The sequence below is a fragment of the Notamacropus eugenii genome, chromosome 5 (genome assembly GCF_028372415.1).
Source record: "Notamacropus eugenii isolate mMacEug1 chromosome 5, mMacEug1.pri_v2, whole genome shotgun sequence".
NCBI classification, from domain to species: domain Eukaryota; kingdom Metazoa; phylum Chordata; class Mammalia; order Diprotodontia; family Macropodidae; genus Notamacropus; species Notamacropus eugenii.
The window spans coordinates 309,490,418-309,518,079 of record NC_092876.1 but is presented as its reverse complement, the minus strand read 5'-3'; the positions used below and the strand labels follow the sequence as shown (position 1 = coordinate 309,518,079).

The 27,662-nt window shown below is 39.3% G+C and overlaps 1 protein-coding gene across 4 annotated transcripts in view; it reads right to left on the bottom strand.

Annotated features, from left to right (window-relative positions):
* The window catches only part of PTPN4 (protein tyrosine phosphatase non-receptor type 4), a 229,992-nt gene extending 220,039 nt beyond the window's left edge, over positions 1–9,953 (bottom strand). Inside the window, exon 1 of one of the 4 annotated variants that reach the window (XM_072613348.1) lies at positions 9,406–9,953. Coding sequence is in view for 1 of the 4 variants with exons in the window: in XM_072613352.1 (XP_072469453.1) it covers positions 9,406–9,411 (6 nt within the window). In the remaining 3 variants the exon portion in view is untranslated. The remainder of the gene's footprint in view (positions 1–9,405) is intronic. The other 3 variants (XM_072613351.1, XM_072613349.1, XM_072613352.1) reach the window with 3 other exon arrangements.
* Positions 9,954–27,662: the final 17,709 nt, after the last annotated feature.

Below are 27,662 nucleotides of genomic sequence, written 5' to 3'. Positions count from 1 at the left end.
CTCTCCAACTACGAAGAACGCTTGCACATCTCAAGGGTTAAGGCACAGCACATACCTCCCCCCCACTCAATATAGATGATGTGTGTAAAATTTTTTGGCCCTCTCTTTGTACTAAGAGAAGTCATCTGAATTATTATGGTATTAAAAGATGAAATATGTCGATTTTATACAATACTATATACACATTTTATGCATTTCTGAGTTTCTAAACCTTTTCTATGTTATCTACTGGTTCACGTGTCTGCAGCCTCTGCAAAACTTCCCCCAAATCTACATTTAATTTTTTTCTGCAGAGCCTCGGAACTATGATGGGTTAAGTTGCAATGTGAGAGGGATAACTGTTATTTCAAAAGCATGAGAGATTGTGACAATACTTTGCTAAAATCTAGATAAGTGTGACTCTGAATTGGATTAGATTATCTCCAAAGTGTTTTTCAGCTCTACAAGTCTGACTTAGAATGTTAATTTTCTTATTTAAAATTATTATAGAGGTATATAGCTACTATATAAAAGGATTATAGATTTAGAGCTAGAAGGAATCTTAGGACAGGGGCACTTAACCTGGAGTCCCAGAACTTGTTTTTAAAAAATATTCTAATAATTGTATTTCAATATAATTTATTTCCTTTCTAATACTATGTATTTTATTTTATGAATTTAAAAATATTATTCGTATATGGAGTCAAGAAGCATCACTAGACTGCAAAAGGGATCCAATGACACAAAACTGGTTAAGAACCACTGCTTTAGAGGTTATCTAGTCCCACCATTACTTGCTCAAATCTACACAAGAATTAAAAGTCAGACCTTAAATTGGAAACTAGCTCTTTTAAAGATAAATTCAATGATCCTTCTACTATATTACAATACCTCTTTTATGATTCAGCTCACAAACATTTATTAAATGCTCTTGTACAAGGCATTGTGCTAGGTACTGGTAATATAAAGTGAAAAAATGACAGAACCCTGATCCTGAAGTAATACACTCAAGAAGTATAGACATAACATTTTGTTCCTTCTTTCTCATAGTTCCTCCCATTGGTTCTAATTCTTCTTTACATCATGACTAATATGAAAATGTTTCCTATGAATATATACGTAGAGCCTATATCAACTGCACACTGTCTTCGGGAGGCAAAAAAATTGAGAACTCAAAATCTTATGGAAGTGAATGTTGAAAACTAAAGTAAACTTATCATAAAAAAAAAATACACATAAGAGGCACCATATGGCCTAATAATATAAAACAACAAAGTCTTGTAAGAAAAAAAGCATTTTTAAACTCACTTATACAAAGAATTTATTTGAGCTCTACAGCATCACAGAATAACCTCATCATTTTCCTTATGAGCAGAATTATGTCCAAACAAAGTCTGAACTAGAACCCAGGCCTCCTAATTACTAGGCCATTATTCAGTGAAAGTCTAATAAATCTAATTCAAAACACATTTATTAAGGACCTATTGTGTACAAAGTACTTATTGTGAAAGAGAAACACAAAAAATGAACAACCTCTGTCTTCACAAAGTTTACTGAAGGAATCTGCTGGGGGATAAAACATGTAGTCTAAGTAAATACAAAACATATATAAAGTAATAAATATTAAGAGGGAGACAGCATTAACAACTTGGGGGGTAGGGGGCATCAGGAAAGGCCTCATGTAAGAGGTGGCACCTGAATCGCACTTTGAAGAAAGCTAGAGATTCTAAGAAGTGGAGATGAGTTCAGTATTCATTCCAAGCACAGGAGAAAGTCTATACAATGATAGGGAAGTGGAGTTCTATATACAAGGAACTGCAAATAGGTAAGATTTAAATTCCATACTGAGAAGTTTTTATCTTAGAGGCAACAAGGACCCACTGAAGAATTCTGAGTATGAGGGCAATGCTTCATTTTTGTCTTTACATACTCAGCTCCTAGCAAAGAGCCAAGGACACTGAAATGCTTAATAACTGCTTCCTAGTTGACCAAGGACTAACAAGGTCACACCTGTGTTTTACGAAATTTAATTTAGGAGCTGTATGGAGGATGAACTGGAGAGGGAAGATGTTGAAAACAGGGAGATCAACCGAAATAGTCCAAGTGAAGGATGCTGATCGCATCAACCAAAGCAGAAGCTATGTGAGCTGAGATGATGTGAAGGTTGAATAGTCAATACCTGGCAAATGATTAGAAATGGAGATAAAGGACAGAAAAGAAATAGAGTCTAGAATAATTCTCAGATTAAGAACAGAGGGGAAAAAACTCATATGTCAAGAATATTTACATTAACAATTTTTTAGCAACAAACTGCAAACAAAATAGGTACATAATTAGGAAACAGCTGAACAAACTGTGTTATATAAATGTAACTGACTTTCATTGTGCCATAAGAAATGAAGAATAGGTGGGATTCAGAAAAATGTAGAAATACTTGTATAAACTGATACAAGTGTAAAGCAGAACCAGAACATTTTCATGATGAACATATATATGTATATGTATGTGTACACACACACACACACACACACACACACACACACACACACAAGTATTTCTATGAAAACAACTCAAAGACTTCAGAATTCCAATCAGGGCAGGGAGCAACCATGACTTGAAAGACTTGGTGAAGAAGTGATAAGACTAAATCAATGGTCTCTAAAAGAGGCACCAGGATCCCCTTGGGGTCTGCAAGATGGGGTGTAATCAGCCAGTAGAAGGGTGAGAAGATAGTATGCATACCACCCCTCACTGCCATAGCCAACTGTGATACTTGTCTCAAACAAAACCAAATCTCCCCTTATCCCTCAATACTCCACCGTTCTACTCACCCTAATGTGCAAGTACCTGATACCTCCCCTTTTGAACCATGTCTGACCCTTAAGGCACTTATGACCTAAACTAGCTTTTTGTGCTGCCCACAAAAGCTTCACTTGGGAAAATCACACTTTTCCTCAGCCACTTAGAGAACAGGGACTATTTTATTATTGTCTCTGCACCACCAGTGCCTAGCACTTAATAAATTTTTGCTAACAAAATGAACCTTTAAAGGGAAAATGTATTGAATTTGCTTGGAAAAGTCTGAACTCTTGATCCAGCTATACACTTAAGATACTATACTGTCTCATTCCTCTTCTCCCTTTTAGTTCTAAACTCCTTGAAAGAATAGTCTACACTTGCTGCCTCCACTTCCTCAACACCTACTCACTTCCTCAACCCACTACCAATTGTTTGTGCCTATGATTCTACTGAAATTGCCATCCAGAAGATGACTAATAACTTAATTGCCAATGCATAAAATTTCTTTTTAAAAATTGTTTCATGAATTTTAAATTCTATCTCCCGTTTCCAAGCACTTCTCTGCACAGGCTATTCTTCATACCTCATCTACACTCCTCCTTCATCTCCACCTGGCAGAATCTCTGCTTTTTTTTCAAAAATCAGATCAGAAATCAACTCTTCCATTACGCTTCTCATGACCCCCAGCTGTTGGTACTCTATCTTCCCTCAAATGCTAAGTTCTCTTCTTCCCTAAATCAAATAGAATTCTTGTTGTTGTTAATTCTTGAAGAAAGGGAATATTTTGTTTCTGAATCCCCAACACCTAGCACAGTGCTTTCTATATACTAAATGCTTTTTGAGTTGAAATGAAAGAAAGGGAAGAAATATGAAAAGTAAAGGTAGAACAGGGACCGATAAATGGCTAGAATGGAGATGAGAAGTGGAGAGGTTTCAAGCTTGAGTGACTGAAAATGGTACTATCATCAAAAAACAGAAAGTGGCAGAAGCTTTTTGGATGGCAGCGAGAAGAATTTATTAACCACCTACTATGTACCAGGAACTGTGACAAATGGTTTAGAAATATTATAATACTGAATTCAGTTTTTGCTATTTCAGTGTTAATGTACCACAGAAAAGTAAAGTGGAGATATCCACTTAGACATTTAGAAGTTTGGGAAAAGAGTTTAAACAATATAGACATATAGATCTAGAAGTCTGCTATACAGAGAAGTTATAAAAGATGAAAATGGAAAAGATCAAGCAACAAAGGAGAAAGTATCTAGAGAGAAGGACAAAGCTTCTAGAACACTCAAACCTAAGGAGTAAGAGGAAGATGAACCAGAAAAAAGGAGATGAAGAAGGTAAGTGAAACAGCAGAAAACAATAACAGAAGCCTAGAAAAGGGTATTAAGAAGTGGGTAGTCAACATTGTGAATTATTGCAGAAAGGTTAAGATGACTAAAGAGTTGGAAAAAAGCCACTGGATTTGGCAAACAAGAGACCACTGGTGAGCTTGAAGAAAGAAGTTTAAGGAGAGAGCTGGGATTTAGATATCACAGAGCTAGGACTGGAAAGGTCCATAAAGATCATTTCATCAAACCCACTGATTTTACAAATGAGGAAACTATGAGGCCCAAGGAGAGTAAGTGATTTGCCCAGATCATAGGTGACAGAGATCTGAGCTCAAGTTCTTTTATTCCAAAGTCAGTACTCTTTCTGCAACATGATGAGGGCATTAAACAGTGAATTTTAACATGGTAGTTTAACAACAAAGGGAAAAAGAAAGAATGGTGGCATAAGGGGATAGAACTGTCAAGGACAATTGCTAAGGCTTCTTCCAGCTCTAAATAGTAGAACTTAAAGATTCTCAATTTTTTAAGAAAGGAAAGATTATCTGTTAAAAGAAAAGGAATTAATAAAGAGGGAGTAAAATTGGAAGACTTGAGGAAATAGGAAGAGGCCTAATAGGAAAATGTGGGAAAAACAAGAATCCTTGTATTTCTTGAACTTGAGTATAAGACTTCTTGACTTTGGCAAACAAATTAAATTTCAGCCAAGGTACCAACCAGGAATAAAAACAAAATAATTATTTAAACGTGAATGTATTTTTACTGCTACCTAAACTTTCTGGGAATCAATTATATCTGCTAGAAGAGAGCATATTATATTGTAAGGTAATAAAAATTCACCCACTCCTAATTGCCATATACCGTTCAATCAGTGAATAAGCATTTATTAAGAACCAGGTTATGTACCAGGAACTGTCTTAAACTTTGGGAATACAAAAAGGAGGTAAAATCCCTGCTCTCAAGGAAATCGTATTCTATAAGGGAAGACAAGCAAATAGGTACAAACAAACTATACACCAGATAAATAGGAAATAATTAAAAGAGGCAAGGCACTAGAATTAAGTGGAGTTAGGAAAGGTTTACTGTAGAAGATGGAATTTCAGTTGAAACTTGAAAGAAGCTTGGGAAGCCAAAAGGCAGATATGAAGAGAGAGAGCATTCCAGGCATGGGGAACAGACAGTGACAATGTTCAGAGCTAAAAGATGGAGTGTCTTATTTGTGTAATAGCAAGGTAGTCAATGTCACTGGATCAAAGAGAACATGTGAGACACTAAGGTGCAAAAAGACTGGAAAGGTAGAAGGTGGGGCGGGGGTCGCACAAGTAATAAAGGGCTTTGAACACCAAACAGGAGATATGTATTCAATCCTGGAGGTGCTAGGGAACCACTGGAGTTTACTGAGTAGGAGGGTGACGTGGTTGGACTCCAGGGTTTAAGAAAATCACTTTGGCACTTGAATGTGCGGAGAGACTGGAGACAGACAGATTCACCAGAAGGCTATTGCAATCATCCAAGAGTAAGGTGAAGTAGTGAGTCTATGTCACAGTGGTGGCAGTGTCAGAGGGGAAGAGGGAAATGTGGCAAAGAGATGTTGCAAAATGGCAAAAATCAACAGGAATTGGCAACAGATCGGATATGGAGGCGAGAAACAGTGAAGAATTGAGGGTGCCACCTACACTGAGTATCTGGGAAACTTGGAGAATGGTGGTGTTCTCCACAGTAATAGGGAAGTCTGGAAGGGGGCAGGATTAGGGGGAAAAGACAATGAATTCAGTTTTGGACATACTGAGTTTAGACATCCAGTTCAAGATATATCTGAAAGGCAGTTGAAGATGTAAGAGAGGAGATCAGTAGAGAGAGTAGGGAAGGATATAGAGATATGAGAATCATCAACATAGAGATAACTGAATCCATCAAAGCTAATGAGATCATCAAATGAAATAATACAGAGGTCCAAGAGGAGATGATTGAGGACAGAGTCTGGTGGGACACCTATCTACATTGAGTGGGCATAACCTGGATAAGCATCCAGCAAAGGATACTGAGTAGGAGCAGTTTGATAGGCAGGATGAGAACCAGGAGTGGTATCCCAAAAACCTAGAGAAAAGAGAATATCAAGGAGAAGAGTGTAATAAACAATGTCAAAGGCTGCAAGGAGGTCAAGAAGAGTGAAGACTGAGGAAAAAGTCACTGGATCTGGCAATAAGGAAATTATTGGTAACTTTGGAAAGTGCAGTTTCTGTGGAATAATGATATAGCTGCAAACAGGACTGTAGAGTTAAGAAAGTGAGAGGAGAGAAAAGTGGCATCTATTGTAGACTGTCTTTAAAGGAGTTTAGCCACAAAAAGCAGAAGAGATATAGTAAAATTGTTAGCTGGGCTAGAAGGATCAAGTAAGGGCTTTTTGAGGATGATGGAGGTTTGGGTATGTTTATAGACAGCTGGAAAGGAGCCAGTTGATGGGGAGAAACTGAAGACTAAGTGAGAGAGTGGGGATCACAAAGGGCTTATTACATGTAAACAAACACACACTCAACCCCACTAAAACATTCTATCAACATCATTTTACTGTGTGGCTATCTGGTGATGCCACTGGAACCACAAGTTTTGGCAGGTTTGACCAAGCAGAAAGACTTTAAGAATCCCTCCCTCTACTCAACCAATAGACTATCTTCTAGAGTGGACCTTAGGGCTGAGAGAGAGTTATCTTCAGAAAGCTAATAAAATAGGTGATGAATTTCTTCCACCACAACTCAGATGATCATCTCCTAAGTCACAGAGGTGCTATGATTTGTATGAGTGGAGGAAGTATCAACATGATGAAATAACAGATCTTTTGAAGTATACACACACACAAATATACGTATATATGTGCACTGTCATATGCCAGTAATAAATCACATACTAGTATTAAACTAATTCCATATACTAGCACCATTGTACCATATACTAGTAATAAAAGATATACCAGTAATAAACTTGAGTAGTTAAGTTACGTTACCCACTAAAATAAAAACCAAAACACTTTACTTCTCAGAGATTTGGTTCCAATCAATAAAGTATCTCTCCAGAAGCTCAACAGATAAAATAAACTTTACTGCCCTGTTGGCTATTGGTTTTTGGTAACAGAAACTAAAATTTGTTTATACATACGCAACAGAGTGGAAATATCCTTTAGGTCCCATTGAGCACAAAATGAAACAAAAATCTGTATTTATTCTAATACATTTTAAGTACTTTACATATAATGGCAATCAACAAATAACTAGGCTTCTATCCTTGAAAAACAGATTAAGCTTAAATTATGCGATTCTATAATTTTTTAACAAGTCCTTCAACAACAATGAAGTGTGTATTAATCACAGCAGGATGGTTCAAAGGAACTTTCCTGAGGCTGCATCTAAGTACACCCGACCCAGAAAGTATTTTTAGCCTGTGTTCAATCAATGCTGGTTTTGCACATAGCCTAAATTAAAATAGAAATTGGGTGGCATAAATTTAAAGTAACATAGTTACATGAGATTTTTAAAAGCTATACGATTAGTACTTAAAATATTTAACCACCTAACAGTTTGAGACATGATATTCTGCTGTATCTAAGCCAACCACAACTCAGAGTCTATGCACACTAGAATGGAGTAATGTGAAAATCACATCATTGCTGTTTTTAAGGAAGCATCACACCCCAAATAAAGGTTTCAAATTCCATAACTTAATAAACCTACTATATATACCTCAACATTCAAGGTCCTGAAAATAACCCAGTATCCTCACAACTAAAACACAGTATTAAAAGTCACCTAGGAACTTAACATCTGATATTTATGTATCTACTTAAAATTCTATGCCAAAGAATAAAACTGATCAGCGGAATCATCTCTTCTCATGTACGAACGCTATATTTCTCATGTAATAAAACAATGATATCCCTGAGAATATGGGGATCATACTCAAGGATTCATGCAACCATTAGTTTGATTAAAAACAATAGTTTCTATATAATGAAAAATGTAGTGTACCAAAAATAACTCTGGGGTAAATTAGGCATGAATTACAGCCAAAAATATGGTGCACACACTATGTTAACATGAGACTGTGTGCAGTAGGAGTTTCTGTAACAATTGCCAAATATTTGCTTAAATAAAAATGGTTTCCAGTCTAAATTTGAGTTGTATTCATGTTACTGGATCAAATTCAGGATTGAGTTAACCTATCTAACTACAGTGCACCAGGCACACACTGATCCTAAAAGAAACGTATTGCAGACACGGAGTTCAAATCTCTCCCAAAATCCAGTCCTTCCTTTCAGGCTCTAACTCCAGGGAGCAGAGACATTCAGAATAATAAAATGCCTGGGTTGGTTTTGGGGAGTGGGGGTGGTTTGAGGGTTGGGTTTTTTTTTTTAATAGTTCAACAACCCTCTTTTTGTACTGCAATCATCACCCTTTAAAATTCAGATACATCGAGATTCACGGGGCTTTTTTTGTTCTCTCCCCTACGAATCCTTGAAAATGCTGGTAGCCAGAGAGTCCTTCAGTTTAAACAGAGGCCCAAGGTTCTGCCCCATTCCGCGTTACTTAACCTTGAACTGGATCAGCTGGAATATTACAAATCCTTAGGTCCTCTTGGACAAGCTCTTTTAAAATCCCCCACACCACTCTCTTTTTGTGTATCACAAGATCGCAGACACCAGCCCCACACGTCCATACGTAACGGTGAGAGTCTTCAACTTCAGCAAGACTTTAGGAAAGGCACCAACACATTTCTTTAGCTTTTTCCTCAACTTTTTGGGGGGGAGCGGTATTAGTAGATGCCAGCCACCTTCTCCCCGGGCATCGACGCTTGACCCAAGTCCCCACGAAGAGGAGGACGCTAGGAAACACTGCTGGCCACATTCTACATCCATACTTAGAACCCACCAGCACACTGGGACGTTCAACCTGGGCATCCAGGCTTAAGCCGAACCAGCAGAACCCCCGTCAGTAACGGGAAATTCTGCGGGTGCAGGACCCCCGCGTGGAGCTCCCAGACCGTCGCACCCGGCCCACCGCCTTTCTTCTCCCTCCAAGCAGCCCGAAGCAGATTCCAAAGAACTGTTTTACTGGAGAAGCGAGGGAAAAGGCCCGAGGAAGTAGGGGGTGGGGAAAAAAGTACCTTTTTCGGGGCCTTCCTCCCTCCCCAGCCCACTTGCACAAACGCTTTCCTGCCCGGAGTGGCTCCTTTAGAAACCCACACGTCGTGGACCATCCGTGGGATGGGCAAAGGGGGTGAGGGCGGAGAGGAGGGAGCCTCTTACCTTCATATATCAGTCGCGTCCTTGCGGATGGAGGGAGGGAAATAAAAAATCGTCCGATTCCTTCCCCCCCTCCCCCCGGCGGGCTCTCAGTGCCCCCCCGGCAGCAGGAGCGGCCACCAGCCCGCCGGCCTCAGCAGCCAGCACCGCCTCATACTGCGGGGCTTGCAGCAGCAGCACCGGGCCAAGGGAGGGGAGGGGGAGGGGAGGAGGAGAGGGAGGGGAGGGGGAGGGGAGGAAGCGATAAGCTCCTCTTACCACTCGCCCCCCCAAACTAATTTACAGCACCCTCCTCCTCAAAAAAAGACCACCAACGAGCAGGAGTGGGGGAGAACCCAGGTGGCAAAGGGAGGTGGGATTCTCAACACCACCGTCCTCCCCCAGAAAAAGATCCTAACCCTCTCTCCCCAGACACTCCCCCCTCAATTCAGCCTCGAGGACCCAGGAGTCTGGTTGGGCAAAAGGGCGCCGGGGAGCAGGAGAGTGCCAGTCTGAACGGGGTAGGAGCGTGAGAGACAGAGAGCCAGAGGAGGATCAGTCACCGCCCCCCCTCCTTCCTCTTCCTCCTCCTCCTCCTCCTCCTCCCTCAAGCTCTCCCCGTCTCCCGGGGCCGCAGCATAGCAACCGAACATGGCGGCTGCGCAAGCGCCGCCCGCTCAGCCAAGGGGAGAGGGCAGGGGGAAGGGGAAGGAGGACAGGCAACGCGGGAGGAGAGGTGGGGGAGGGAGGGAGGAAGAGAAGGGGGAGAATCTCGCGAGAGGAGGAAGCCCTTAGCCCAATTCGGTCCCCGGCTTGGGGGAGGGGAGGAGGTTGCGGCGGAGAATGTAGGGACGCGCAGGTGCGAGAAGAGGAGGGGGGAGAGAGCGGGTTCTATAACTCCGCCCCTCAGTCTCGTAACTTGGAGGTGATTGGACAGATGATCCGCCTCCGCTTAGCCACAGCCAAGCCGAGAAGAGGTTGCGGGGCAGACTGGGGCTGAGACGGCCCTGCAGCCCCAGGGCACACGTGCCCCAGTGCCGACAGTGCTGTCCGCTGGAGCGCGCGGTCCTAAAATAAGAGATGAAACAAACAAAAGCCAAATTTAAAAAAAAAACCGCACAATTCATTTTTAAAACACAGCTGAGTCTAGTGTGGTCGTTATGACAGTGGGGAACTTCGCGAATAAGTACCCACTAAAAAGTGAAGGAACCAACTCCTGTTGATTTCGGTGCCACCCCCGTGGGGAGACTGCGCTCCTAAGAGAACGGGTTCCTTGGCCAAGGTCACAAAGCTGCTGCCCAGCAGATCCAGAATTCCAGCTCATCCCGAGTCCAGGCACCGCCACTCCGCCAACCTGCTTCTCTATCACTGATAGATAATCAACCTGTGAAAGGCAGCCGACCTTCATCGCCTGGACCGCCCGCCGATGAGATACCTATGCAAAGGGAGCATATGGGGATTTGCTATCTTTACCAGGGAGTCAGAAGGAGCCCTACAGATAACCAAAAGCGAGTCCCAACCCCTTCAGCCCGGCCGTTCTCTAAGATTCTCAGTGGTAGACAGTTGCCCAACTGCATCCAAAGAATGGAGTTTCCACACCGAGAATTCTCTCTCTACATTGATAAAACTAGTCGGTCTGAACCCCAAACCAAAACCAAAAATCATCATCATCGGGAAAATATTAGTATTAAATGGATCTGCTCTCATAGCAAACCAAGTGTCACGCTGGTATCTGCAAAATATGAAAAGAAGGGGAAGAAGGGCTTATTATGTTGGATGGTTCCTTTATGGAAGATTTGTGGAAAATCATGAATAGGAAATGCATATGAGGTACATGGGTGCAGTCTATAGCACTGAGGAGAGCAATCATGCCCATGAAATCACAGATCCATTGAAGTCCTAAAGTATGATGAGTCTCTTCCATTGAAGGACTACTTTGAGGCTTCATGGTGGCCCTCCATTCTGAAACTCAAGAGTCAGTACTGCACAAGCTCTGGTAGGTCCTAAGGATTTGTAGTACAGGCCTCACCAGGACGATTAGACTAGCTTAATTAGAAAAGACTCACCATTGTAAGTCTGACTGGCAAATGATTTTTTTCAGCCACAGCAGCTCATGAAGTGAGCAGTAAAACACAGAGGAGTTTTAAACTGCATTAGTGAGGAATATACCTATACTAAGTCAATCAGTCAGTCAATAAGCATTTATTAAGTACCTGCTAAGTGACAGGCTCTGTGCTAAGCACTTGGAGATTCAAAGAAAGGAAGAAGACAGTCTCAGGTCTCAGGGTGTTCACAGTTCCATGGAGAAAACAGTATACAAACAAGGGAGAAAACTATGTACAAACAAGATATAGACAGGGTAAATTGGCCATGATCAATGGAGGGAAGGCAATAATATTAAAGAGGAGCAGGAAGGGCTTTCTCAGAGGAGATGGGATTTTAGCTGGGACTTGGAGGAAGCTAGGGAAGCCAGATAGTTGAGATGAGGAGGGAAAAGTATTCCAGATAGGTGAAAGTGCCCAATCTGGAGAGGCAGTTCTTGTTTTAGGAACAGGAAGAAAACCTCTGTCAATGAAAAGAAGAAGGGGGGGAAGGTTAGGGGGTGGAGAAGAGAGTAAGGTATAAGAGCGAGTGTCTAAAGGCAAGGTGTTGATAGACACAATTGTTTAATTCAACAAACATGAATTAACCTTACATTAGCCAAACATTAATAATCAATTAAAGAGCACTGAACTGAATGCTGGAAGTAAGATTAAATAAAATAGTTCCTGCTCTCTGTTGGGGTAGATCACAGAATCTCCAAATTGAGCTTCAGTTTTCTCAACAATAAAATGAAGATAATAATATCCACTTCACAGTACTGTTTTGAGGAAATTGCTTTGTAAACCTCAAAAGTGCTAAATAAATAATTTGAATTATTATGACAAGTACATAAGAGATGTACAAACAAAATAGAAGGGCAGAGGAGAGAAAGATAATTACTAAATTTTAAATTCTCAAAGTTGGCCCCCTTACATTTCCCTCTCAGAACTTTGAACTCTCTCCTACATGCCCCCCTCCTCTGGCTTGTCCTTCACACTGCCTCTGGCTGTTCAAATCTACCCTCACCTTGACCCCCACCCCATGGAATTTTGCAGTTCACACAGGCCTCCCCTCTCCCCATCCCCCATCCTATGAACTGAAATGACTCCAACCTAACCCCCAACTTATCAAAAATTTTCATTCCATTCACTCAGCTTGTCAGATCTCAACTAAATGTGAGAAGGAAAGCAATCTGAATAAACTAAGTTATGGCTAATGACTCACTGCTATTAATCTTCCTGGAGGTATTTGCATTTTGAAAGACTAATTGGTCGAATTTCAGGCTGAGTAAGGGAGATATTTTGAGCAAGAGACTGATCTTTTACAAACTACTTAAATGTCAGCAGGTAGGAATTAATCTGAACCACCTCTCTGCAAGCCTAGCCCCTTTTAGAGGTTCTGCCTTCTTAAACTTATGTCAAAACAAGATATATATCACACTTCCCGGATGTACACAAAGTGATTCAGCATGGATATAGCTATGTATATGTAAAAATAGAAAAGGGATCATAAGGTCATAGGCTTAGAGCTGGAAGGGATTTTAGAAGTCATCTGGTCCAACCTCTTGATTTTACAGATGAGGAAAGGAAGGCCCACACAGCTAAGTGAATGAATGAATGAAGTATTTGTTAATCACCTACTATACTGGATACAAATAGAAACAATAGTCCCTGGCCTCAGGGGACTCACAAAGTAGATACCTTGTATCATTTCCTCAGGTTGAACTATTTGGTAGTGCCAACGACATTAAGTGGCAAGAATTTTCTTTTCTGGGTCTTCAGTAACTGTGGCTGTAGCATCTGCAGGAGCAGTTGCCGGGATGCATCTACACAGGGATTGCTTCCCAGGAATATGGCAGCAATCTCTGTGCTGTGCACGTATTGCTTTCCTGAAGCTTTTGGGTTCAAGGTCTGAGGGGAGATAGTGGCCAAGATAGTGGTCATGGCTTGGATGCTGCTTTGTGTCTCTAGGTCAGGGTCCCTTGCTGTTTCAGATAGCCTGGTTTGCTGGCCTTGTGTGGAGCACTTAATTGGCTTGCTCAAGGGTCAGTGATACAGCCAGAATTCAAACCCAGGTTCTTTGACTCCAAATCTAGCACATTCTAATTTGCTCCCTCACAAGCAAAAGATGAACTTCATTTCTTTGTCATTTATCTTGTGTATTCTGATTTACATATGTTTTGTCCCCCATGAGAATATAAGTATCTTGAAGGTAGAACTGTTTTTGTATTTTCTTTGTATACCCAATGTTGAGCACATTGTAGGTGTTTAATAAATGCTTGTTGATTGATTGATGCATTCACAGTTACACCTGATATACTGCCCACCAGGTTAATGTTTCTAAAATACTACTTTCTTTATGTCATTTTGTTCAAAGACCTTCAAAGGCTTACCACTCCCTAGCAGACAAGAATCTGAATTCAAGCAAAATCTTTCATGATTTTGTCCAGCCTCGTTTTTCAGACTTATTCCCTAATACCTAATCTTTTACTCCACCAAAAGGATAGTGAGGGTGGTAGTCTCCTTACTATCCCTCTAATTCAATTTAGCCAACATCATACGAAGTCATACCTCTATATCTTTATTCATATGTTCTCAAGACCATCTAAATCCTAATCTGCCTTCAAGACTCTGAAGTCTCACTTCCTCCTCAAAGCTTTCTAAGACCACAGTGGTCTCATCTTTGACTGAGAATGGATAGTATTTACTGTCCCATTCATGTAGTTCTTGACATTAGCTACCTAATCCTCTAATAAATCAGGGAGTTGGGGAGATCTGAACTCAAATCCTATTTCAGATACTTCTGTCTGCAACACAAGGCAGATCACTTAACCTCTCAGTACCCCAGGTAACTGTCTAAGACTTTAAAGAAACAAAGGAGATGCTGACCTGCATTATTAAAGGCATTAATCCCAAGGAGCTCCCTAAGCTGATGAAATCACAAGTCTAATTAAAATCAGTTTTTAAAAGTATTCTCTAACGTAGATCTATTTTTAAAATTTTGGGGTTCAAATTAAGCCCTTGACACTCATTAGCTGCATGGCCAATCAAGTAATGTCTGTGTGCAGAAGGCAATTCTAGGACTTACCCAGTAAGTTCTAAAAAATCAGTAACCTGCACTGGTACTGGAAATTGATTGGTACCTTTAATTATTTCAAGTAAACTAATCTTGTCTCCCTAAAACCCACTGAGTAGGAACTGTGTCTTTTAGTTATTTTGTATCTCCCATGGTACCTGACACTGCTAATTTAGTATATTTTGAGGTTAATAGTCATTGGATGATCATAGATTTAGAACTGGAAGGCATCTTAGAAATCATTTAGTCCAAATTCCTTATGTTACAGAAGAGGAAACTGAGGCCCAGAGAAGTTAAGCAACTTGACCAAGCTCTCCTAAAGAAAGCTAAAAGCAGGATTTGGAGTCCAGGTAGTTGTTAAGTTGTTTCAGTTGTGTCTGACTCTGTAACCCCATTTGGTGTTTTCTTGGCAAATATACTAGAGTAGTTTGCCATTTTCTTCTCCAACTTATTTTACAGATGAGGAAACTGAGGCAAAAAGGCTTGCTCAGGGTCACACATCTAGTGTCTGAGGCAGGATTTAAACTCAGGTCTCTAGCGTGCTCTATCCACCGCACCACTTAGCTGTCCTCTTAGAGTCCAAGTCCTCTGACTCAAAATCCAGGGCTCTATCTGCTGCATTGACCAGCATAACTTTATAGTACTCCATTCAAATACCAGAAGGATCCTGACCCTGTAGCAGGCAGTGTTGCTTTCTTTTTATTTTCTCCTTTTCCCTGCATGTGATGCTTCTAACCACACAGGAAAAGTCACCTACCAAGAGACCGAAATATGCAGTTATTTGGAACAATTTATTTGAGGACATTTACCCTCAAAGGAATAGCCTTTCCTAGAGGCTCTAATATCAATTATTAACAGAATTTTTCTAGCAAAGGCTTTTCTCAGAGATGGAACTAAATAAGTGCCAACTGGTAGGTCCCAGAGATTTATGGGGAGGGGGAAAGGCCCCCACCGCTCCTGAATTCCTGCATGAATAATTATCCCCATAATTCACATTTAAGGTTGACAAAGCACTTTCCATTCAACTACCCTGTAAAGTAAGTGATATCCAGTGCGATAAAGACTCAAGGCTCCCTCTGTTTCCCCCCATCCCCCATTGATTATAGGGTATAAGACACAAAAAGGAATAGCTATTGTCTATTTGAAAGTACTGGTAAGTCTCGGAGTGTTTCAGTTGGTAGGTTCCCTATTCCTCATGCTTTTAAGCTTAGTAGTGGTTTATCAAATCTTCATTTTATCCACCTCTACGATCTTTTTCTACTCTAATTTCCCTTTTTTTAGATCCTTTCTTTCCTATCACTTTTTCCTCCTTTTCCTCTTATATCGTTTCCCATTGTCTCATTCCTTTCTCCCTGATTTCCTGCTCCATTGGCAATGTCTTTCCACTACCCTTCTTTCACATCTTTTGTCTCCTTCCTCAGTTCCCTCTCCCTCTTTGATCCCCTATTTCTTTGTTCTCCTGAACCCTTATTTCCCTATCTCTTATCTGACTATCCTCTACCCTTTGTCCTTAATTTCAACAGATAAATATTTATTATTTATTACCTCAGTAGTCAAGACCTGTGATTTCATTAGTATAAGAATTCCCTCTACCCACACAGACTCTATCTGTCTATAATTTAGATAGAGCCTTTAGAGTATTGCCTTAGAGAGGCTCAGAGGGGTTAGGTAACTTGTCCAAGGTCACACAGCTAATAAGTATTATAGGTAGAATTAAAATACAAGTCTTCTCAACTCCAAGACTAGCACTCTATCCATAAAACCAAGCTATTATGTACTTTAATTTTTTTAGTTGAGAAGTATTTTATTTTTTAACATTCTTTTAAAAAAAATGAGTTTCAAATCCTCTCCCTTCATCTAGCCACCCTTCCCTACCTGTTGAAAAGGCAAGTAATATGATACCTATTATACATGTGAAGTCATGCAAAGTATATTATGCACTTTAAAAAAGGATTTATTAAGTAACTCTAACTTGGGCAACCCTGGGCTGGTCTCAGTGGGAGATACAACACAAAGGCACTTCCTGTCCTCAACAAGTTCATAATCAAGTTGAGGAGTTAAGATTTACTCATAAGAAACAGACTAAAAAACCATAAGAGATCATAGGAAGGGGAAGTCACTATGGCTTAAGGATGTCATAGGAAGTTTCATGGAAGTGCTAGAACTAGAGTCGGTCCTTAAAGAATAGGTAAGACATAGAAAAGAAATTCACAGAATGGACAGACTTGTACGGGTTGCAACCTTTGACTATAAATCTAGCACATTCTAGTCTGTTTATTCCCTTGAAGGCAAAAGATGAACCTAATGTTAGAGGTAGCTAGGTAATGAAGTGGACAGTTAGATGGCACAGTGGATAGAGAGGGCCAGGCCTGGAGTCAGGAAGACTCATCTTCCTGAGTTCAAATGTGACTTCAGACCACTAGCTGTGGGTCGCTGGGCAAGTTATTTGCCTGCCCAACTCTGTTTGCCTCGGTTCTTCAATTGTAAAATGAGCTGGAGAAGGAAAAGTCAAACCACTCCACTATCCTTGAACAACTCAAATGGAGTCACAGAGTAGGACGTGACTGAACAACAGTCTTTGACACCAAATGCTGCATTCTTTCCTCTATGCCACAGTTGTAGGTTGTAACTCTCTAGCCTACTTCTATTCTTAATTGTTGTTTTGATATCTGTAAAGTAAGAGGTTGGACTAGATGACATATGAAACCCATTCCAGAGCTAAATCCACGATCCTATGATTCTGCTAAAGCCCTCATTAGGAATATTGAGAGTCTTCAATGGTTTTAGAATCCTTTCTAAGTTATTAATGATTAATAACATTGTTCTAAACAAGTCAAAGTATCTTTAAAGAAATAATTTACATACCTTTTTAGAAGTGAAACCTTGATTTCTATATAGCAAACTTCCTTTAAGGAGATGAATATTTACAAGCTCCCCCAATATTGAATGAAATACATAGTAGGAATTTTGGTTCATTTCTAAGTTTCTTATTAGCCAATGAGCATTTATTAAGGTCTTACTATGTTCCAGGTATTTTGTTAGGCACAGATCATGCAAGTACAAGCAAAAAGAAAGACAGATTTTGCCCTAAAAAGAGCTTATTTTTTAATGGGAAGGATTCTTTTTAGGGAGTAGAAAAGCTCAGGATAAAGAGGAACACAGAGAGTCATAAGCAGAACCAGGAGAGGAATGAAGGATGGCAGGCCTGAGACCTCATTCAAAATGGAGGACCAATGGGAGAAAGAGGTATCAGGGAGGAGAGATGTTCCAGGGTGAGAAGGCAGCTGAGGTTTGGTGACAAAGTCCTGAGAGTCAAAAGCAGAGTCAGAAGAGGAATGCATGATCTGTAAGGTTTTTTTCAGCCTCCAATAAATTTAACTGTAGAATAAACAAGGAAGAAGTTAAATAGACTTTTGGAAAGAAATTCTAGAATATTATTTTACAAAAATGAGATAGGATAGACCTTTGGTGATTATGGAATGGAAATAGAAAGGAATATATCTTTTTATACTTTGCATAGCATGTTTACAAAAATGGATCACATCATAAGACATAAAAACCTCACAAAGAAAAACAGAAATATTATACTCATTGTTTACTGACCACAGTGCAATAAATTTATATTAAAGGAAGGACCACTGGAAAAAGTGTAGTATTAAAAATCAACCAGCGTTCTAAGTATAATAATCCTAAAGGATTTATAGAGTCAAAGAATAAGTTATAAATTATAGATAATTTCATTAAATGACAATAATAAGACAATATATCAAAAGTTTTGAATACATAGAAAGCAGTTCTTAGGAGAAAAAATTTATATCTCTAACCACTTTTACTAACAAAAAAGGGAAAAAACTGGCTAATGAATTGGGAATACAACTGAAAATATTAGAAAATCAACAAATTAAAAAGTATCAAGACCAAAAGGGAAATCCAAAATATCAAAGAAGAAATTAACAAAATTGAAAATAAGAAAACCATTGGATTAATAAATAAAATTGGGAGCTGGTTTAAAAAAGTAAAATAGACTAATTATTAGCAAATTAGATTAAAAAGAAGAAAAAGGAAAACCAAATTACTAGTATCAAAAATGGAAAAGGAAAATTCACAACACACAAAGAGAAATAGAGGGTATTATTAGAAATTATTTTGCCTATCCTATGTCAATAAAACTGACAAGTGACATCAAGAACATTGACTAAAAATATAAAAATATCCCAATTAGCAGACAAGAAAAAGAGATTTAAACAACCTAATTTCAGAAAAAGAAATTGAATAAGCCATAAATGAACTTCCAAAGAAAAAAAAAAGAAACTCTGGAATCAGATGAATTCACAAGTGAAATCTATCAACCATTGCAAGAACAATTAATTCCAATGCTATACAAATTATCTGTAAAAATAGTAAAGAAGGGATCTTACCAAATGTTTTCTATGACACAGATATGTCATAAATACATAAATCAGGGAGAGTCAAAACAGAAAAAGAAAACTATGGACCAATATGAATATCGATGCAAAATTTTAAAATATATTAGCAAAAAGTAATAAAATTTATTTTAAAATTAATTTTATTTTTTAATTAACAGAAATTGGTTTTCTCATTCTAATACCCCTTGTCAAGTGAAAAGAAATCCTCACATTGTCTTATCCAGAAAAAAAAATCTCATTTTTTACCTTGAGTCTATCACCTCCAGGTCAAGAAATAACATGCTCTGAAATCATGGTTGGTTGATAATTTCATTGATCAGAATTCTTATGTAAACATGCTCTCTCTCTCTTTTTCTCTCTGCCTCTGTTAAACATAAACACATTATGTATATATCTCTCATATGTATGTCTGTGTCTACATACACACATTATATATACATAGAGAAAGAAGAAGAAAGAAAGGGAGGGAAAAGGACAGACAGAAACAGAGAGCAGAGACAAAGAGTAGAGTAGAAGTTAGAGAGGTTACCTCAGATTCAGGAAGATTTACTGACTTTTTGATCCTGGGCATGCCTTTTAACCTTTGAGTGCAATAGGCAAATTTCTGGGACCAAGTAGGGCAGTGGTTGATCTGCTTTCGTATAGGAAGTTTCCTCACTGGCAGCTCCCAGTGCCAAAGAGATCAAAGTCATTCAAATCCACAGGCATATTATATACAAAGACATTATGCTAGGTTCTGGAGATACAAAGACCTTGACTTCAAAGAGCTCATATTTTACAGCAGAAATGGGGAGGGGTGAGGACTATATACAAATATAGTAAATTCAAAGTATATACAAGGTATGGGGGGAATGCACTAGCAGCTGGAGAGATCAGGGAAGGGTTCGTGTAGAAGGTCACAACTGAGCTGGATCTTGAAGGAAACTAGAGATTCTAAGTAGGACGATAGTACATTTCAGACACAGAGAACAGCTAGTGCAAAAACATGAAGATCATATATTGTCATTTTTGAGGAATACTGGGAAGTTGTTTGACCTACTATAGAGTAGTGGTAGAAACTGCATATTGACTTTAAAAATCACATATAATATTATCTATGTTTTATTGCATCTTTATTTATTTTTTAAAAATATTCCCCAATTACAGTTTTATATGGTTTGGATGTTTGACACCTCTGCTATAAAGTGTATAAAGAAGAATAATGCTTAATAAAGCAGAAATAGTAGATTGAGACAAGGTTGTATAGGACTTTAAATGCCAAGCTGAGAGTATTATAGTTGGTCAAACCTTTTGGTGACAGGGAATCTCTGGAGTTTATTAAGTAGGGGAGTGATATGGTTTAAGAAACTTTAAGAAAATCAGTTTGGCAACCACATGGAGGATGAATTCGAGTTGAGCGAGACTTAAGACAGGGAGACCAAGTACAATTGTCCAGGTAAGGGATGATGAAAGCCTGAACTAAGGTGGTGACTGTGTAAGTGAAGGAAAGGGATGAAAGGACAATAAATAAAATAGAATTAGAAATTATAAGATCTGACAACTGCTTGGATATATGGAATGAGTAAATGAGAAGTCCATGATGACATTGAATAGTCAAGCCTGAGTGAATGGAAGGATGGTGTCAGGGAAATAGGGAAGTTTTGACAGATAGGAAAGTTCAGAAGAGGAGGAGAGGTTTTGTGGGGAAAGAGAGTAAGTTCTATTTGGACATATTGAGAGATACCTACAGGATAATCTAATCTAATGGCAATCCAATTTTATTTAGCACAACAGACAGGAAAGATGCATAAATGCAGTGTTTTGGATGAGGCAATTCAGAAATCTGGGATTTTTGAAGGTTGAAAATAGGTGAGTCACAGATGGTGTTTTAAAGTTTCCATCACTTTAACTGTCTTTGTTATGCCTAAAACCAGGCTTTAGATGTATCATTTGCAAATATATGGCTATGTATATATGTGATATGTATATATATATGTGTGTATATATGAACATATATGTCAACTATTCATATTATATACCATTTACTCCAAATTCTTGTTTCTTTCCACTTCTAAATATTATTATGTAGACTTTGAATCTTGTTCTGAGAAGCAAAAAAGTTTTCATTTTCTTATAGTTGGCAGTATTAGATCTGAGAGCCCTTTTAACGAATATATCATGGACAATGTGTTGTTGAAAGGAGTGAGAAGTAGGGATGGAAATAGCTCTGATACAGGATTGGAGGGGAAGGAGGACACAAAGTGGGACACAAAATGGGGACACTTAAGGGATCTTGAGTGACATCTAGTGGTCTCTGACCCTTCTTTAAAACATTTTGCTATTCAGTTTGATTCAACTAATATTTATCATCAAGTGTCTACTGTCTATGATACACTGTGTTAGGCCTTGGAAGAGATGCAGATTTGAACAGCCGTCCCTGTGAGGAGCTTACTGTTCAGGAGGGGAGAAGGACATGTACACAAATAGTCTCCTACAGAGTAGCATATGACAAATGCTTGGCCATATACAGAGATTGAGCTTTGAAAGATTGTAGTGTGGGAGAGGATTTCCAGCTAGAGAAAATCAGGTGCTCTTCATGGAGAAAGTAGGAGTGGAACCTTAGATATAGACAGTGCCATTGTTATATTAATGCCAGCCATATTGGCCTCATTTAAATCCAATTCACACCCAAGTCAAGACATCACCCTGTGATGTCATTGATCCTTTTTGAAACAAAGCACAGATAACAATAATAAGGAATGGTACCAGGCATTAGAGAAGAGGAAGGATTTCAACAGAGAATGAGAGAGAGCGATGTGGAGAGAATCTTAGATATAGGACTATATTGGAGCTGGACTAAGGAACCTCTTTTTTGCTTCATGTTGTTGTTTGCTTTTTAATATTTAAAAACTATTTCTTAAAAAAATCAGTCATTATGTATTTATTAAATGGTCACAATATGCCAGGTATTGTGCTAAGTATTAGGGATGCAAGTACAGAGAATGAAATAATTCCTATTCATAATAAACTTACACTATGATGAGGAAGAAGATAAATACACATAAAAATATATAAAGTAATATGTGGATCCAGCCAACTTAGTTGATCTTAATTCACTAACACATGAGCCTGACTGAACAATATAGATGTTGGGATGAACTCCAGGTTAGCAACTTACAAAGCCCCCAAGGGGACAAGGGGAAAGGGAATTCAAGGGTAGTCAATGGCAAAGCTGAAGAGGTTAACTTCAAGGCCAAGACTACGAAAGAAGGAAAGTGAGGCTAATACCTTCTTAATCAAAACATCTGAGAAAAGGAACATCCTCAGCCCTCTATAGCTGTTAGTGGTCCAGAAACCAGGACTCTGCTCTGGATCATATTTGTCACCAGAAACCATTCCAGAAGGAAGCCTCAGACACTAGGCCCAACTAAGAGGTGAGGGTACATTCTACACAAAGAGTGTGTTCTGTTCATACATTGTTCCCCAACATCTTGGGCTGAGACAAAGGAACAGATATTTGTGCTCTGTTGGGCCTCCAGAGATGTGGTCATCAAATATTTACCAACTTAGATGGCTTACTCTATCTCCCTTTATCCTTGAAAAATGTACTTTTCCTCTCATCTATTATAGAGTCTTTTTATTGTTAAAACATAGCTAAATGGTCCCAGAGTTATTGGTTTGATTTTATTATCACTCAACCTCGATAATGTTTCAAAATATACAATATACATAGTGGTTTTAAGGAGTCTCAGATTTATAGATTTATTAAAAAGACAAAGAAAGCTATGTATGATAAGAGCTTAGTAAAACCTGCAAATAATAAGAGCAAAATAAGCCTGGGGAATGTGTGCAATGCATCTTAATACTGGTATTAAGGCCTCTGTTTTTTGGATGCCTATAGAGCCTTCCCTCTGAACATATATTTTAGAACACTTTGAATTATTTGGCAGTCAGTGAAGTACAGTATTCATCCTTTGTGAGTTTTCAAGTTATCTTAAAAATGAACACATTACCTAGTGGAGTTATTATAAACTTTATTTGTACCTTGTAAAACATATTTTGTAATAAGAATTAAATCATAAAAATGATTTTTTTAAAAAAGTTTCTGATCCCAGTATATGATGTGACTGCTCTCCTTTCTCTATGTGAATATGATGACTTTGCCACTCTACATACCTGTCATACAGTATCTATGTGGATATTGTCTATGGAGTCTCTAAGATCCTAATTTAAAGCTTCAAGAGACATTGGAAGTCTTCTAGGTCAACCTCATCTTATGCATGAGAAAATTAAGGCCAAGAGAGGTGAAGTGATTTCCTAGGGCCAGTTTTCGCACTCAGTCAAATTGTACTAGTAGCCCTCCCTTATTTTTCATGTCATTCCAAAAGTTGGTGTCCTGGTAGCAAGGCAGAGAGCAGGATGGATCTTTCTGGATGGGGTTATCTCTCTATCTCTACTTCTTAGAATGTTTATCTTCATTCAAGGCTCACCAATCTTCCAGTAACCCAGACTCACAACTTCAGAGTCATCCTTGACTCTTGATTCTCCTTCACCTCTCCCATAAGCAAAGAGCTGATTGTCAATTCGACTTCTGAAACATTTCTTTTTTTTAATAAGTATCATAAAATTTAAGTAAGAATCCATCATTTGACAAGATGTGTAATACAGTGACTTAAATACATAGCAATCTTATGTTTTTCACATTTCCACAGACTTAATAAATGATGCTCAGTGGTCTTTCCAATTTTCCTTCTTGAGTAAGTTTTTCTCTCTTGTCCCTATCAGTTTTAAAAACATAATCTACAAGACAAGGGGGCAAATTCCAAATAGAGAGTCTTAGAATGAGGTCTTGGGCGTGGGTCTGAAATTGGGCTAGATATTTGCTGTTCTTGCATAGGTCCAATGAAGCAAAGCAGGATTTTTGACGATCCCCTGGCCATGAGGGTTGTCATACTGCAGAAGGTACTGGCGCCTGAGGTGGGAGCGGATGGCTTCAAATCATGAGTCGTACTGGGCAGTATCGAGGTTTGGGGGCAAGGTGGAGAGGGGAGACCAGATGCACTTAGACATCTTGGAAACCTAGCCTAAAACATCTTTTGAATTCATCCCACCACTACCACTTACACAGGCACCACCCTAAATTCAGGACTTTATAATGTCTTTTCTAGATAGTTGCAATTGACTTTTTTTTGGTTTCCCTGCCTCAGGTCTCTCCTACTCCAGTTCATATTTCACATGCTGCCAAAATGGTATTCCTAGAGCACAGATTTGACCGTGTTACTCCCTGGTACCTCCTTCCCCACTTCCCCAAAAAAGTTCCAATAGTTCCATATTGTCTCTAGGATAAAATGCCAGTTCTTCTGTGTGGCATTTAAAGCCTTGTACAGAATGCCTCCAGTCTACTTTTCCAGACTTGATACATGATAGTTCCCTTCATGCACTCTTTGGTCTAGAGAAGTTAGCCTACTTCTGTATTTTATATATGATTATGTCTCATCTTTATGTATTTACATCAGTGTCCCCATACCTAGTATGTATTCTCTTTTCATCGTCCCCTCTTAGAATCCTTATGCAGTATAGGTGTAGACTTCTCTTTCCCTCTGGGTCAACTTGCTCACTCCATCTGTACCCACTTTGGCAGGTTGGGATATCCTGGAGGGAACGGTCACTGTTAAAAATCACTTTCTCATGGCTCTAGCTATAATCTTGTTGGGGAAGAATAAACTCCTTCTATTGTAAACCATACCTCCTCAAGCCTCACTGAAGTGCTTCCCTTTGAACAGGTCAGCAAAGATGAATTTTATTAACTCTTAATCAGAAACATTTACCAAACATAAGACAAAGCAAGAATAATAACACAGTATGCCACCATAAACCTGGGACATACTTTCGCACTGATGCACATATCCCACCGATGTATGGTAGAGAGTGGGAACAAACTTTCAGCACCAAAAAAGGGTTCGAGGTGGTCCATGTGCCTGGGTAACTCACAACACTGAACCACAGGGCCTTGAGAGCCTTTGTTTCCCTCAGGAACAGTCTGCACAGCAGTTCACTGATGGGTGGGGCTGCTTCTCCACTGACTGCTCCTTTTCTGGCCTGCCAAGCTAGTATTATGCCCTTTTAGCAAAAGCAGAAACCATAAACTTGGGATCTGCAGGACTTTCCAGATCTTGTCCCTTGGCTGAGTTCTGAGGTAATGTTAGCAACAGGGGAATGGCGCAATGAAACAGACATCATCCCAAGGACTGAAGCTAATCTCTCCAAAATGCTCAAAAGTTCATATTAAGAGTTAGAAGAAACCTTAGGGATGGTCTAAGGTCAGTTTTTTGATTTTACAGAGGAAGAAACTGAGGCTCTAGAAGGAAGAAGTCACTGACCCATGGTTATACAGGAAGGCTCATTCAACCTTTACTAAAACTGAGGGTGAGCTAAGAAACCAAATTTTAGAGTCATAAGCTACCAAAGATAGAAAGGGATCTTTAAAAGCACCTTATCTTAGCCTTTTGATTTACTAAAGAGAAATCAGAGACATGGGAGTGAAGTGCCCAAGTAGGGACCATATTCTAGTTCTCCTCACTGCAAGACCAGTGTTCTTTCATACCCATTTTTGGAATTTAGGCTTCTTTGAGTACCTATACTAGACACTTTAGGTCAATCCCACTTCTCTGGCTGTATACCTGGGGACAAACAGCTGAGCCTAGAGGAGACCCCTCAGTCCTGCCAGGTGTATCTTACATCCAGGCTCACCATAGCCCCAGTCTCCATGCCTCCTGCAGAAAAATTTAAGCAGTTCGAAATGGGAAAAAATGGGGAAAAAAAATCTGGCATAGGGAAGCATTTCCAGGATCCATCTCTCCTCTTACAAGATGGTCTTTTTTTTTTTCCTTTATGGATTCAGGGAGAAAGTAACTTGGGGGAAGACATTTTTCTTTTATTGAAGTGCTTCTGTTCTTCTCTTGATTTTTACATTTTCAGCCTGTTCTTTTCAAGCTCTTGTTACCAGGCTTGGAGAGGTAGTGGAATAACCACCAGGCCTGAGAAATGGCAGCCACAGAGAGGAACTCATTGTGGCCAAATGGTAATTGTTTCTGAATTCCAGTCCCCTAAGTAGAGGAGGAACTGGTTTCCCAAGCAGTGCCAATTTTGGGATTACCTCTCAGGCAACCCCAAGCTTCAGAGCTCTGGAACCCAGGAACCTTTCTAGAAAGAAAAGGAGAAATTAGTAGGCAACACCAGCTTTGAGGTTGTCTGCATAGCAATCAAGCTTGAGAGTTTGGGGATTGAGCCTTTTAGAGAGAAAAGAGAGGGGTTCCTGGGTAGTGTTCTCTTGGGGAAGCAAGTCAACAATCATTCATTAAGCGTTAACCATGTGGCAGGCACTGTGCCTAAGTTCTAAGAATAAGGGTAAAAAATTAAAACCTGTCCCTGTTCTCCAGGAACTCACAGTTCAATGGGGGGATAACAAGAAAACAAGTGTGTAAAAATAAGCTCCATATAGATAAATTGGGGGTAGTCTCAAAGGAAATGCACTTGAATCAAAGTTGTTGGGATGAGCATGCGCCTTGGCCCTTCTGATGGGTAGATCCCTTGCTAAAGGACATTTGAAACCAGAGGCTTATGGTTGATCCCTCTGTACTTCTGACTTCCTCCACCCACACTGTAACTGGCATCTGTGTCAAAGAAAACTGACCATTGAGCTCTAAGTAGGCTTTAAAGAGAGAGACAATTTTAATCTCTCTTCTGAAGGTGTATAATGGTAAATATTAAATGGTGGATGGGAGTAAGAGTTCAAGATCTTCCCTGCCGATTAATATGCCTTAATACTTTTTGTTAATTTCTATTGAGCCACTGAGTTAGAGGGTCCTGCCCTCCAGATCTGAAAAGTATATAAATAATTTGAGGTGAGGTTTTACTTTGGGGCTTATTTTTTGGAAGAAGGTTTGCGTGCCAGATGATACTCTGGGCAGCCATTTTAAGAAGCCCCCTGGCTTTGAAAACCCAGATGCTGGTGCTTCTCTCTCTGGTAATTATGTATATATGGTCAGACAACTGGATCTACCTGTTGTTCTGTGATATATGGTCAGACATTTGGAAGCTCTGTCTGTTGGTCTTTCTGTTTGTAATTTCTGCTTGTGATTTCTGTTTATATTTTTCCTGAAGTTCAGGACTTTTTCCCCTGAACTAAGTGAAGTATATATATGTTTGATTAAAGTAGATTGCTGACTCCTCAAAAGTTGCTTTCCTTTTAGAAAAGCAGATCTAAGAACCTGTACAGCAGGCCCTCCTGTGTATGTAGGGGTTCTTGCTGATACAAGGTATGGCTTGGGACTCTTCTTTATTGGCCTGCCCATACATAATAGCAGGCACATAGGTTGGCTTAGATAAGCCTGAGACTAGATCTGAAATCTTAAAGCATATGAGCATTTTAGTCATTCTCTTCACACAATTCCAAATTGCTTTCCAGAATGTTGGACCAATTCACAATTTCACCAACAAAGAATTGCTGTGTCTATCTTTCCATAATCCCCCCAATACCTACTATAGCCATCTTTTTGCCAACTTGCTGGGTGTGGGGAGAAACCTCAAACTTGTTTTGATTTGCCTTTTTCTTCCTTCTTTTTTTCCTCTTTTCTTCTTATTAGTGACCTGGAACATTCTTTTATATGATTGCTAATACTTTTCAATTTCTCTTTTGAAAACTCTTTTTTCATATTC